Source organism: Lolium rigidum, chromosome 6 (genome assembly GCF_022539505.1).
Source record: "Lolium rigidum isolate FL_2022 chromosome 6, APGP_CSIRO_Lrig_0.1, whole genome shotgun sequence".
Lineage (NCBI taxonomy): Eukaryota > Viridiplantae > Streptophyta > Magnoliopsida > Poales > Poaceae > Lolium > Lolium rigidum.
The window spans coordinates 57,222,145-57,236,364 of record NC_061513.1 but is presented as its reverse complement, the minus strand read 5'-3'; the positions used below and the strand labels follow the sequence as shown (position 1 = coordinate 57,236,364).

General features: G+C 51.6%; 1 protein-coding gene across 1 annotated transcript; it reads left to right on the top strand.

The window, feature by feature from the left end:
- Positions 1 to 691: 691 nt before the first annotated feature.
- Positions 692 to 3,197, top strand: LOC124662644 (subtilisin-like protease SBT1.4). Its single transcript, XM_047200454.1, has one exon. The coding sequence runs from the start codon at positions 747 to 749 to the stop codon at positions 3,195 to 3,197; it is 2,451 nt and encodes an 816-aa protein (XP_047056410.1). The 5' UTR covers positions 692 to 746.
- The last annotated feature ends 11,023 nt before the right edge of the window (positions 3,198 to 14,220 follow it).

The window sequence follows — 14,220 nt, the reverse complement described above, 5'->3', positions numbered from 1 at the left end:
ATCCGGTGGGTGTTCGTGTCAGTTCGTGTGTCTGTAATCTGGCTCTTGCAATCTATGGTTTTCATCTTTAGCGATGATTGCTGCTCTAGTGCGCTGATCCTTTGGAACCTCGACACCATAACTTCCCGTCTCACTACTACAACAAGCTTTACTATGACAAGTTTTCACTAACTTCAGTCAGGGTGGGGTGAGGATGACGGCGCGCCTTTGGTTCTCTCTAGTGTTTGTAGTCTTCGCTAGGTGGTTCAAGAATCTATTTGTGTTTTTTTAATCTTTAGAGCATTTTATACTACTATTGAATTGATGATTATCAATACATCGGTAGATTTTACGAAAAAAAACAAGATGGGACAAAATCATGATGTAATATAATTTTGAAAGTAGTTAGGTGTTGTTGTTTGGTTTGACACCGTGTCCGCGAAACTTATGAGCCTCCATTGTTGGACATTGATTTTTCAGGTAGTACAGACAACCTTTCTCCATCAGACACACTGTAGTCATTAAAAGTCGAAAATGATAGATCGTACACATGGTTCTGGATCGAACCTACGTGCAAATTTGCCAATAATCATCGCACAAGAAAATGGGTGATAACGAAATAGTATAGTACTCCTACTCATTAGCTTGCCTGTACCCCTATGGCCCTATATATATACGGCACCTCGTCTCCCGGTTTAAGCGGTCTCATGCATGTACAAGAAGATCACACAATCCCTCTCGTACTAGAGCTCAAAGGAACCACAGTAATGGGCAACCGCAAACTATTTGCAGTTGTCCTGTTGTGCTGCCTGATCGCCGTGGTCGCGGCAATGCCCGCAGAGCACGTCGAACTAGTACAAGACGGCGAGGCCATCTCGACCTACCTGGTGCACGTCGCGTACTCCCACTCGCCGCGCGCGACGCGAAACACAGCTCGCCTCACCCGCGCCTACACCTCCTTCCTCCGCGACACTCTCCCCACGGGCATGAACGCGCCAGCGCCCATCATCCTCTACTCTTACGCGCACGCCATGACGGGCTTCGCGGCACGTCTCACGGCGCGCCAGGCGGCGCACCTGGAGGCCCAGCCCTCCGTCCTCGCCGTCATCCCCGACAGGCTGTACGAGCTCCACACCACGCTGTCCTCTTCATTCCTCGGCCTCACACCGTCCTCGCCGCTCATGATGGAGTCGAACAGCGCCACGGACGTTGTGATCGGCGTCATAGACACCGGCATCTACCCTAAGGACCGCGCGTCCTTCGCCGCCGACCCGTCGATGACGCCTCCTCCACGAACCTTCCGAGGGGGCTGTGTGTCCACCCCCGATTTCAATGCCACTGAATACTGCAACAACAAGCTCGTAGGGGCCAAGTTCTTCCAGAAAGGACAGGTGGCTATGGCATCCAGATCGCCACTCGATGTGGAAGGACATGGCACGCACTGTGCCTCCATCGCCGCCGGTGACCCTGTCCCGAATGCTAACCTCTTCGGCTTTGGGCAGGGCACCGCCAAGGGTACAGCCTCGGGTGCGCGCATTGCCTCCTACAATGTATGCGGCGGCGGGTGCACGTCTAGCGACATCGTGGCGGGCATCAATGAAGCGATCGCCGACAGGGTGGACGTCCTGTCCATCTCAATTGGTCTAAACGCTACACATCTGCTCAGTGATCCCATGATGACCGCTTCATTCAGGGCCGTTCGTGAAGGAATATTTGTCTCCACCTCCGCCGGGAACTATGGCCCTGGTAAGGCCACCGTCAAAAACCTTGCCCCCTGGGTGTGTACAGTGGGCGCGTCGACCATGAACCGTGAGTTCAGGGCACCCGTCGTTCTCGGTAACGGGAAGACCTACACCGGCTACTCACTTTACTCCGGCCCCGATCCATATGGTACAATGAAACCGCTAGTCTACAGCGGTGATGCCGGCTCAGATGGGTGCGAAGCTGGGAAACTTGACCCCAGCAAGGTCAAGGGCAAGATTGTCTTGTGCGCCGCTGGAGGCGCAGCGCAAGGATTGGCTGTCAAGCAAGCTGGTGGGGTTGGTGCCATAATCGCAAGCAGTGCAGATGAGGGCGAGTATACCAGGGCCGATGCCCACCTCCTCCCGGCCGTTTCGGTCACGAACGCGGATGCCGTGGAGATAGCAAAGTACTCCCAGACTCCAAACCCAATGGCGAGCATCTCCTACTTCAGCACCGTCACGGGAGTGGTAAATCCACCTTCCCCAAGGCTCGCATCCATGTCCGGCCGAGGGCCGAACCGTGTGGCGCCGGAGATCCTTAAGCCCGACATCATCGCGCCGGGCATCCAAATCCTTGCCGCGTGGACGGGCGTAGTCTCACCCTCGCAACTCGCCATGGACGCGAGGCGTGTCAAGTTCAACATCATCTCCGGTACATCCATGGCCACCCCACAGGTGAGCGGCATCGCAGCTCTACTCAAGGTGGCCAGGCCCGGATGGAGCCCAGCGGCGATCAAGTCAGCGATGGTGACCACGGCCTACAATGTGGACAACACCGGCGGCGTCATCACCGACATGTCCACCGGCAAGGCGGCAGGGCCGTTCCAGATAGGGGCCGGCCATGTCGACCCCAACCGCGCCCTCGACCCAGGGCTGGTGTACGACGCCGACGAAGACGACTACATCTCCTTCCTGTGCGCTCTAGGGTACACACCCAAGATAGTAGCCATCTTCACTGGGGGCTCTGAGGTGGAGGACATCTGCTCGAAGCGCCAGGCCATCGCCGTGGGTGACCACAACTACCCGGCCTTCTCGGTGGCGTTCAAGTCGTACGACGAGAAGGTCACGCAGCGCCGCGTCGTGCGCAACGTCGGGAGCAACGTCAATGCCGTGTACACCTTCAGCTATCTCGCTTCACCTATTCACTACGGGAAAAGAAGCCGTTGCCGTGCGAGGCTTTGGACGGCAAAGAGGCCTGTACGCACGGCAACGGCTTTGCCGTGCGTGCACTCACGGCAAAGTGTGCACGGCAACGGCTTCGACGGCAAAGCAACTTTTGCCGTGCGCATGCAGGAAATGCACGGCAAAGCCCTTTGCCGTGCGTCGCTCTCTCTCGCCGTGCGCTGCGAACGCTGCCGTGCGAGGACTCTTTGCCGTGCGCTGCCATCGCTGCCGTGCGACTTTGCTTTGCCGTGCGCCATATTTCTTTGCCGTGCGCCAAGCGTTGCCGTGCGCAACATTCGCTGCCGTGCGTAGCTTTGCCGTGCGGCCTTGCTCGCCACGCACGGGAAAGCCCCTTACTGGCACGCCCCAGGAGCTCCCAGGAGCACAGTTGGGCGACACGTGGCCCCTTTGCCGTGCGTGTGCGCACGGCAAAGAGACCAAATGTCCTTTGCCGTGTGCACACACACGGCAAAGGGGCCTGATTTTTTCATTTTTTTTGCTATTTTTCAATTATCCCTGCATTTCAAATATTGCATTTCACAAATATAGCATATATAACATATATATCAACATAAGATCACCAAACACATCAACAACACCACAAATACATCGAGCACACATAGTTCATGCATACAATCCGTTACATAGAGTCCACATCGAGCACACATAGTTCATGCATAGCAATGTCCATTATTACAATCCATAACAAGTGCGAACAATCCATTACAACGACGACGAGTGCACGAAGACCATGCCATCAACCTTGTCCTCCTCCGCTTCCGCCGGCCCTCATTGTCATTGCCTTGTGACATATAATCTATAAGCAGGTTGATGGAATGAACATTTGCATATTGAACAAGCACAAGTAGCGGGTTGGGCACAAGCGTAGGAGGACTCACCGCGGTTCATGCTCCGGATGATGTTCAAGTTGTTCACGGTGATAGGTGTCCCCGGGGTCTGAGTGGGCGGTGGCGGCATCCACGGCGTGGTGTAAGGTGGAGGAGCAGCAATACTCCCCGGTGGACTAGATAGAACCGTCTGGCTCATCAACCAGCTCATCTGTGCTCGCTGCGCTTGCATCATCTGCCGCTGCTTGTTGCATCTGCTGCATCATCTGTATCTGCTGCTGCTGGTACTCCAGAATCTGCTGCTCCATGTGCGCCCTTTGCTCCTGGGCCGCCTGCTCCTTCGCTGCCATCTCCTCCTACGTTGTGTTGCCGCGATGTCATTAACATTTCAATGGAAAGCATGTAAAGGAAATGTAGAGGCTCGAGGAAGAACATACCCGTAACCGCTCGACAGCCTAGATCCGAAGCCCGTGGCCGGGGCTCTACCTCGGGCTGGCCGCTCTTACGACCACGACGGATCCGGCGGAGAGAGGGAACCTTCGCCGGGTCGACGCACCCGTCACCAAACCATAGGCGGCCATGCTTCAAGCCTTCTCCCGCAAGCACCGCGACCTCGGGGTCAAAGTCCTCGGCCTCCGGGTTGGCCTCCTCGCCGTACTTCGCTTGAACTTGGAGACATACGACGTGCACTGGGTCTCGCATTGCGGGTTAAGCCACACGGCGGACCCCGTCTCAGGATCAGGCGTCTTCCTTTGCTTCATCTTCTTTAGCACGGCAAAGACGTTAGGCTTCGCTGCACACCCTTGCGGAGTTAACAAATATATAACATGAATTCAAAGAATGAAGGAACCATTAATTTGCTCACCTCGTTCTGCAGGTGAAGAGAGAGGGGATGCTGCCTTGGATATGCGATCCACCTCGCATCTCTCGCCCGCTTCTTCTTGCCCTCCTCGTGCTTCTTGAGGTACCGGGGGCATGTCCACCACATGACCATCGCAAGAAAGCACCTATCGTCCTTGCCGACGTACTGAGGAGGGTTCTACATGCACAAGATAAACCCATTATGGTAAAATAAACTACATGGCGCTAAAGCAAATCAATAACACATAAATGCAAATACCTGCATGTACTCGCCACGGCTGCATGAGCGTGTCGCGAGCGTCCTCCTTAGTCATGTGGACGAAGCGGTCGGCGTGCCAGTCGCGGACGCATTGAATACGTGCCTCGTAGTGCATGCCAGTCACCCTCTTCCTTGCAAGATGGTGTAGGACATCATCGCACGCACGCTCCTTGCCCTCGGCCCTCTTGAAGTATTTCGCAACCATGCACATAGGTAAAACAAGGGGCATTAGTGCAATTATTGTGAACCAAGGAGAGTGTATGAATGGTAAGAAGTCAAAAGTCACGTACCCAGAATTTGGCAATAACCAAATCTGCCGCGGTGCCGCGGCCCATAGGATCTTCCGCGAGGCTGTAGTGCGCCCACCTCCAAGCTACGTCGCAGCCACCAGTAGGGAAATTGACTATCCCAGGGAAATACCATCTAAGTAGGCCCCCAAGGATGTTCGAGTACCCACGTGGAGGTCTCTGCGACGGGTCTTCATACTTGAACGAGCTGCACCATGAAACGACAACATCAATATGTATGTGATAATAATTTTGATAATGACAAAATTGCGATAACGAAATGCCAAAAATTAACATGTACCTCCTTCCATAGGGCACTAGAACAACGTGCCCGTATCGCCGGGACTTCGGCCGAGGGAGCTGTGTTATCCCACGCCGATATGGCTTCCTATCACGTGGCCTCAGCCTCTCCACAGCTGGAACGTACTGGTAATCCGCCGGCCCTTCCCAATCTAGGCTTTGATCAGGATCGAACACTAAGTTCCCCAACCCTCATCCTCCGAGAGGTCCTCCTCGTCCCCCTCCTCCTCCCGGTCCTCCCCACCCACCTCCTCCTCCTCGGTCCTCCCCACCCCCCTCCTCCTCCTCGGTCCTCCCCACCCCCTCCTCCTCCTGGTCCTCCCCACCCCCGTGGTGCTCCTGGTCCTCCTCCTCGTCATCATCATCGGCTGCGGGAGGGGGGCTAGGACTAGGAGTGAGTACCCGCGTCGCATTCTTCCTACGCGGCCGCGTTGTGGTAGCGACAGGAGGGGGGCTAGGAGGGGGGGTACTAGGTCGGCCCCGCCTCGAAGTCCCTACACCTACCAAGTCCTTGAGCTTCTTTTTAAGACCGCCACCCCTTTTTTTTGGCGGCATGCTTCAATCACCCGCAAACACAAATGAAGAGAGTGGTTTATTAGTACGCAATATTGTAAAGAGATAAATATTAGTGAAAGCAACAGTAAATATAAGTAGATGAACATTAATGAAAGCAACAATAATGCAAAAGGATGAACATTAATTAGTGGAAGCAACAAATAGCAAGCATAGAGTTCTCTATTACACGGAGTTATTACAAATAACCTAGCTAGACAATCTCTATTACACGGAGTTATTACAAATAACCAAGCTAGCCTCACAATTACTACTACATAGATCAGTAGCCTGTGTCGCCGTCCGTGATTGGACCGCGTGTCTCATCATCGTCATCAGGCTCGGCGAACCAATAATCATCAATGAAACCTGGAGGTGGTCCATCTGCATCGAGGTCAATCCCCGCTCCGAACGCCTCGAGCAAACTCAGGTCTTCCGGGACACAAACATCCTCGGCTTCATCTTCCGCATTGTCCCCATCCATGCCCGCATCTTCTTGTTCATCGTCTACGACCATGTCATCGATAGTCGGCAAGGCGATTGTGAAATGCCCGGGGAGCCCTTCTTCCCGATAGAACTCGACACTCTTTGCCGAGGGGTCTACGCGGCGGTAATCGTCCTTGTTTGGCGGGGGCGGCCTATTGCGTGAAGGCACCGTCATCACAACATCCCATCCATGTAGACGTTTTGTCGGGTTTCTGCACGCGTACGGGAGATAGAATACTTGAAAAGCCTGGGTAGCCAAGATGTACACATCCTCTCCCTTATAAACAGAGTTCCTTTCAACTTCGACCAACCCAATTTCAGGATCCCGTCTCACCCGACGTGGGTCAAACCAATGACATTTGAAGACGACGGGATTTAGCCCTTTCGAAACCCGTAATTCAGCTCGTATATACCCTCGACTCTTCCATAGTAATGGAGCCCATCGTCACCTTGACATACCACCCCGCTATTTATTGTCTTCGCGTTGGGCCGGCTTGTTGTGTATTTATGGGTCTGGAAGCGATACCCGTTCACGTCATAGGAGTTGAACGCTTCGACGGAATGGTCAAAGCCCCTAGCAATTTTTCTTAGCTCTGACTTCATCTCTTTGTCAGTTCTTGCCTACAAGTTTAGCACGAGAAGTTTAGAACGAGAAATGACCGATAAATGTCGGAAGTGCTAGCTAATTTGGGATAGAAAAGTACCAAATTACAGTAACCAGCTACTAAAACCGAAACCGCCGCCCTTATCGAAAATTTGCTTGGATTCTTCCGGGGTAGGCTCCCTGTGGGTATTCTTCCAATGTATAGCCTTGAATTGCCTATACCGATGAAAAGAGGAAGAGTTAGCCACGCAAATACGAGTGAATGTTTGCGAATAACTAAATGGTTCGCACTTACTCGATGTACGGCTTCACTTCGACCATGGTGTTCAAGACATACGAGTGGATCAAGGTCCGCTCCTGCAGGTCCGTTCGTACGGCTTCGAGCCACTTGACTTGCCACCAAGCCCCACGAAGATGCTAATCTTGGGTACTTCTTCATTGTTGGCGGCATTGTAACGGAGGACCGGGTTGTGCTTTGTGGGAATGTTGGGATCATAGTGCTTAGTGGTGAAGTTTGCCACCTCCACGTTCAGGACTGCCTCGGCTATGGATGCTTCGATCTTGCATTTATTGCCGGTCATTTGACGAAGCTTTTGTGTTTCTCTCTCGGGACCAAACCGCCAACGGCCCCAATTCGGCCCCCCCTTTAAGCATTCCTCCGCGAGGTGCAGGATCATATGTTGCATCGGATTAAAGAACCCTGGAGGAAAGATCTTCTCTAGATCGCAAAGCAACACGGGTGCCTCTTCATCCAGCTTCTCAATCACTTTAGTGTCTAACTCCCTAGCACAAATCTGGCGGAAGAAAAAACTCAACCTCGCTAGCACTCGCCAAGTCTTCTCGGGGACATAGCCTCGAATCATCACCGGCATTATCCGCTCAAGCCATATGTGGTAGTCATGACTCTTCAGCCCTTGTACTCGCAACGTTTCAATGTTCAGACCCCTCATCCAGTTGGCTGCGAACCCATCAGGGAAAAACAAGGAGTCCTTCATCCATTGGAAGACCTCCCTTTTTTGGGCCTTTGTGAGACAGAACGGAGCGTGTGGGTTAGTCCAAGTTTTTTTGGCACCATGAGGTGGCTGCATGTTCAACTCCGGCCTATCGCACCACATTTCTTGATCAATTCGAGCCTTTATGTTATCCTTCGTCTTCTCGGTGTCCACAATCGTGCTCCAAATGGCTTCACCGATATTCTTCTCGGTGTGCATTACATCAATGTTATGCGGGAGCTCGAGAAACTCAAAGTAAGGGAGCTTCCATAAGCACGGCTTGTGAGTCCATTGGTGTGTCTCCCCATATCCCAAGAAACCATTCCCATCGTGGCTAGGCTTAAGAGCATCTAACTCGGCCTTGATTTCCGTTCCGGTCTTCGGAATTGGCTTCGGGCCACGGACAACACGGCCTTTCTTGAAGCTCTTTACATCACTCCTGTATGCATGCCTCCGCTCAAGGAACTCGTCGAGCTTCATCAAAGCATGAATACTTGCCTCCCTTGTTTAGCCAGAAGAAAGTCACGGCCTGCCCGCACTGTGGGCAAGGCCACTTCCCATGTGTACACCACCCGCAGAACAAAGCACGTGCCGGCAGGTCATGCAGGGACGTGTGGTACCACACATACATATCGAAGTACTCCTTCTTTGATGCGTCATATGTTCGGATCCCGCGACCTTCCCAGCCACGAACCAAGTCATCCACCAGCGGTTCCAGGTACACATTCATGTTCTTACCCGGGTATTTGGGCCCTGGGATTATCATCAACACAAACATGTTCTCTGATCTCATGCAGACGCCGGGGGGAGGTTCATGGGAATAACAAACACCGGCCAACAACCGTATACTGCAGCCGACATACCATATGGATTGAACCCATCGGTTGATATCGCAATCGCTACGCTCCTCGGGTCACCTGCTTTCGGTGGAAATTTCTTGACAAAGTTCTTCCATGCGGTACCATCCGACGGATGTATCATCTTGTCGGTGTATCTCGTTTCCTTCCACGGCCCACCTCATCCGTTGGGCTGTATCCTCGGTCATGAAGAGCCGCTGGATCCTCGGTAGAACTGGAAGATAGCGGAGGATATTCTTGGCAACCGTGGTCCGCCTCTTCCGACCATCACCATTGCGGTCTACCTCAAAGTACCTAGAGGAATTGCATTTGATGCAATAATTTGTGTCGGCGTGCTCCTCTCCGAATAGCATGCATCCCTTTGGACAAGCGTGTATCCGCTGAGATGACATCTTAAGGTCACCGAGCAATTTGGTCGAATAGTAGAAGTTTTGCGGCAAGAGGTGCCCTTTCGGCGGAAGGCTGCCTACGATGACCAGAAGTTCATCGAACCCATCTCTGCACAAGTTCCTATGGCACTTCAAGGCCATAAGGCGAGCGATGGCATCTAGTTGGGTAACCTCTGTATTTTCATGTAGGGGTTTCGCGAAGCAAACAGAGCCTCATAATACTCCTTTGTGTTTTCCTCCGGGTCCTCACTTGTCTCCGCATCCCGAGGTGTCTCCACCTCTACATGAGGGCTTTCAGGCACATTACCATTAGCCAAGTTTTCTAAGCACCTATCAAAACCAAGTGTCATATTCCCCCCTAGGTTGAATCTGCCGCACCTCCTTCCTAGCACGTTTCTTTGCCTTTTCTCCATGGTAAGTCCAAATCCTGTAGGACGGTGTGAACCCAAACTTGATCAGGTGCATACTCATAGTTTCCTTGTCCTGTGCCTTTCGGTTAGCGCACTTACTACAAGGGCACCAAACACTTATAGGTCTGCTAGGTATGGCAAACGCCCTATCCACAAACTGCTCGGTCTTTTCTCCCAATTCATCAGTATAGTTCCACTGACTGATTCTGCCATCGTACATCCAGCCACGATTATCCATCCTCTAATCAGCAACAAAACAGACGAACATAGCATTTATATATCAAATACTCAATCTATGCATCATATATTTATTTATTTTACGCGTGCATCAACCTGAAACTCTACTAGGTGGGCTCCTTGCAGCCGCCGGATCCGTAGATTGAGTACGTTCTCCCAGCTCTACCCCGATCCGAGACAGAATTTCGGCAGCACCTCCCCGCTGCTCTCCCGATACACGTCTCGGCAAAAATCCGAGAGGGGTGTGCATCCGGAGAACAACGGGGAGGCGCTACCGAAATCCTGTCTCGGATCGGGGTAGAGCACGGAGAACGTACCCAACTACGCATCCGCCGGCTGTCCCGATAAATGCCGTAAGAGTTACGGTTCATAATATGCGAGACCACTAATGCATATTTATCCGCGTAACCCTTACGGTCGGGAAGAGACGCCTAGGTATCGCCACAGACTTGGTGATCTAGACACAAAAAAAAACCTAGGTACAAGAGAGGCAAACGGATTCTCACCCTCGAAGCGTGATCGACTGCCGGTGAAGAAGACCAACGACCCTCTGAGAGAATCGTCGAAGAAGATCCGAAACGCCCCGTCAAACACCCCCGCGATGCCGCCTCTCGTGTCCACCTCGAAGCATCGCCTGCATAACAAAAAAAAACCAATTAGGGGCTATTAATAATTACCATGTATGCGCGTATATAGAGTATATGGAGCAGTAGAAAGCCAATGTTACTTTTGCTGCTTTGTGAATGAGGTAATGCAATGTTACATCTAAGAAGTTTAGTGGTGGAGTGGTGCTATCTATGGAGTTTTGATTGTCCAATTTCGTTTTATTTTGTCCTTGAAAAAAATGACAAAACCTGATATGTTTTGGAGATTTGAAAATGACAACTCAAGCTGATATCACGAACAAACTGATGTGCTTGTTAACTTGTTTAGACGAACATTATTTTTTAGTTTTCATAGAGGAGAGGACCATGTCATTGTTAACTTGTTATCAGACTTGAGTTTGGGCCAAGGCACTTGGTGGTATTACTCGTATATATCCACTGAGGCTACGACCCTTTACCACAACCGTACTTCAAACGTTGAACGAAAAAAAAGGAGGTGTGCCCCAGATAATTTTATGCAGCCGGTAAGGCTAGCTGCACCTACTTTTCCTGACGCATAATATCTTCCGCCTATATTATACCATATATAAAAGCTAAACAATTTACCTCTCTCATAGTGATTTGGATACTGTAGATGAACACGTTATCCTCTCTTTCCTCTAATAGTTACATGACGCGTGGCTGTTAATTTTTTTCTTTGCTGGCTGAGTGGTTTTGGTTTCCCTTTCTTTCACCCTCAAGGTAACCGGTAACCGGTTATGAGGGCACGTTTCCGGTGATCGCATGTGCTGTGTACTTCAGTGTTAAGATTTGCTTCATCGGTCAAAGCGGTGGTCAGCGGTGGTTCCTACCATTTTGTAGAAATATCTGGAGACCACCACGACCCTGCATGCTGTAGCTCGCCGACAAAGAGATGTAGATCCTATAATATCTTTGACCAAATCTTGCCACTAAATTTCTCATCAGTTTTATTTTGTCCTTGAAAAATTTGTGCTCGTTTTTTATTTCTCAAGTAATCCTAGAACTAAATTTAAAATGGAACTTACATATATATTTACAAAAAAAGATGGCCACATACCTGGGAGGGCCGGCGGCGGCGGCTGCGTGGGAGGGCCGGCGGCGGCGGCTACGTGGGAGAGAGGAGGGAGGCGGCGGCGGGGTAGGCGCGGCGGCGGCGTCGAGCGAGAGAGGAGGGTGGCAGCGGCGGGGCAGGCGCGCGGCGGCGTCGAGCGGGAGAGGAGGGAGGCGGCGGCGGGGTAGGGCGCGGCGGCGTCGAGCGAGAGAGGAGGGTGGCGGCGGCGGGGTAGGGCGCGGCGGCGTCGAGCGGGAGAGGAGGGAGGCGGCGGCGGGGTAGGGCGCGGCGGCGTCGAGCGGGAGAGGAGGGTGGCGGCTCGGGGATGTGTGAGATGCGTTTGTGGCAGGGAGCATCCCGACCAGGTGCTTATCCGCAGCCTTTGCCGTGCGCCGCCCTTTGCCGTGCGGCAAAGCAGCTTTGCCGTGCGGCAAGTCTTTGCCGTGCGGCAGGCTTCTTTGCCGTGCGGCAGGCTTCTTTGCCGTGCGCCCGCGCACGGCAAAGGTTTTTTTTTATTTTTTCATTTTAATTATCAACAACATTCATTTCTATTTCTACATTATATTAAACCTGTTTTTTTCAATATGTGTATTAGTTAATAATGTATGTATCATGCTTTCAGTTTCAAAAAATTCAGCATGCATTTCAAATATTTAAGTTGATTTATGTGTGCATTTATCAATAAAGGTTTGCGCATAAATATATTACCCTAACCCTAAACCTAAACCCTAAACCTATACCTAACCATAAATACTTACCTTTAACCTAAACCCTAGCCCTAGCCCCTAAACCCTAGCCCTAACCCTACACTTAACCCTAACCAGTAGATCAGGCACACCCTCGATCATGTGATAATGGCTCGAGCTGCGGGTATGTATGTGCCAAAGGGTCCCAATCTTGGTTCTCCATGTGTATATGTCCTAAACAAACCTAAAAGAATGAAAAGTTACATTGGTGCACCCTCGCGCGGAGAAATCTAGGGGGTAGACCCGCCGGGGCACACGTTCCACTGTTTTGGGGGGAGGAGGGGGAGAACGACCGCCGGAGCACCGGAACCCCACCAAACCTTGCATGTGGGCCTATGATATGTGTCAAAGTGTGGTGCAAGGTCTAATGGTGCAAAAGTATCTCCCCTAAACCCTAAACCCTAAACTGGGGAGGCTTCGAGCACTAAAACCCCTCTAAAACCCTAAACCACGACGCCGCAGTACGCAGAACCATGCATCATAAACCCTAACCCTAACCCTAAACCCTAAACCTATACCTAACCATAAATAATTACATTGAACCTAAACCCTAGCCCTACCCCCTAGACCCTAGCCCTAACCCTACACCAAACCCTAACCAAGTAGATCGTGCACACCCTCGATCATGTGATAATGGCTCGAGCTGCGGGTATGTATGTGCCAAAGGGTCCCAATCTTGGTTCTCCATGTGTATATGTCCTAAACAAACCTAAAAGAATGAAAAGTTACATTGGTGCACCCTCGCGCGAGAAATCTAGGGGGTAGACCCACCGGGGCACACGTTCCGCTGTTTTGGGGGAGGAGGGGGAGAACGACCGCCGGAGCACCGGAACCCCACCAAACCTTGCATGTGGGCCTATGATATGTGTCAAAGTGTGGTGCAAGGTCTAATGGTGCAAAAGTATCTCCCCTAAACCCTAACCCTAAACCGGGAGGCTTCGAGCACTAAAACCCCTCTAAAACCCTAAACCACGACGCCGCAGCTGCAGAACCATGCATCATAAACCCTAACCCTAACCCTAAACCCTAAACCTATACCTAACCATAAATAATTACATTGAACCTAAACCCTAGCCCTACCCCCTAGACCCTAGCCCTAACCCTACACCAAACCTTAACCAGTAGATCAGGCACACCCTCGATCATGTGATAATGGCTCGAGCTGCGGGTATGTATGTGCCAAAGGGTCCCAATCTTGGTTCTCCATGTGTATATGTCCTAAACAAACCTAAAAGAATGAAAAGTTACATTGGTGCACCCTCGCGGAGAAATCTAGGGGGTAGACTCGCTGGGCACACGTTCCACTGTTTGGGGGGAGGAGGGGGAGAACGACCGCCGGAGCACCGGAACCCCACCAAACCTTGCATGTGGGCCTATGATATGTGTCAAAGTATGGTGCAAGGTCTAATGGTGCAAAAGTATCTCCCCTAAACCCTAAACCCTAAACTGGGGAGGCTTCGCGCACTAAAACCCCTCTAAAACCCTAAACCACGACGCCGCAGCTGCAGAACCATGCATCATAAACCCTAACCCTAACCCTAAACCCTAAACCTATACCTAACCATAAATACTTACATTGAACCTAAACCCTAGCCCTACCCCCTAGACCCTAGCCCTAACCCTACACCTAACCCTAACCAGTAGATCAGGCACACCCTCGATCATGTGATAATGGCTCGAGGTGCGGGTATGTATGTTCCAAAGGGTCCCAATCTTGGTTCTCCATGTGTATATGTCCTAAACAAACCTAAAAGAATGAAAAGTTACATTGGTGCACCCTGCGCGGAGAAATCTAGGGGGTAGACCCGCCGGGGCACACGTTCCGCTGTT

Bases quoted from the DNA above. Each gene is read 5' to 3' on its own strand.
- LOC124662644 (XM_047200454.1), top strand. From the start codon at position 747: ATGGGCAACCGCAAACTATTTGCAGTTGTCCTGTTGTGCTGCCTGATC.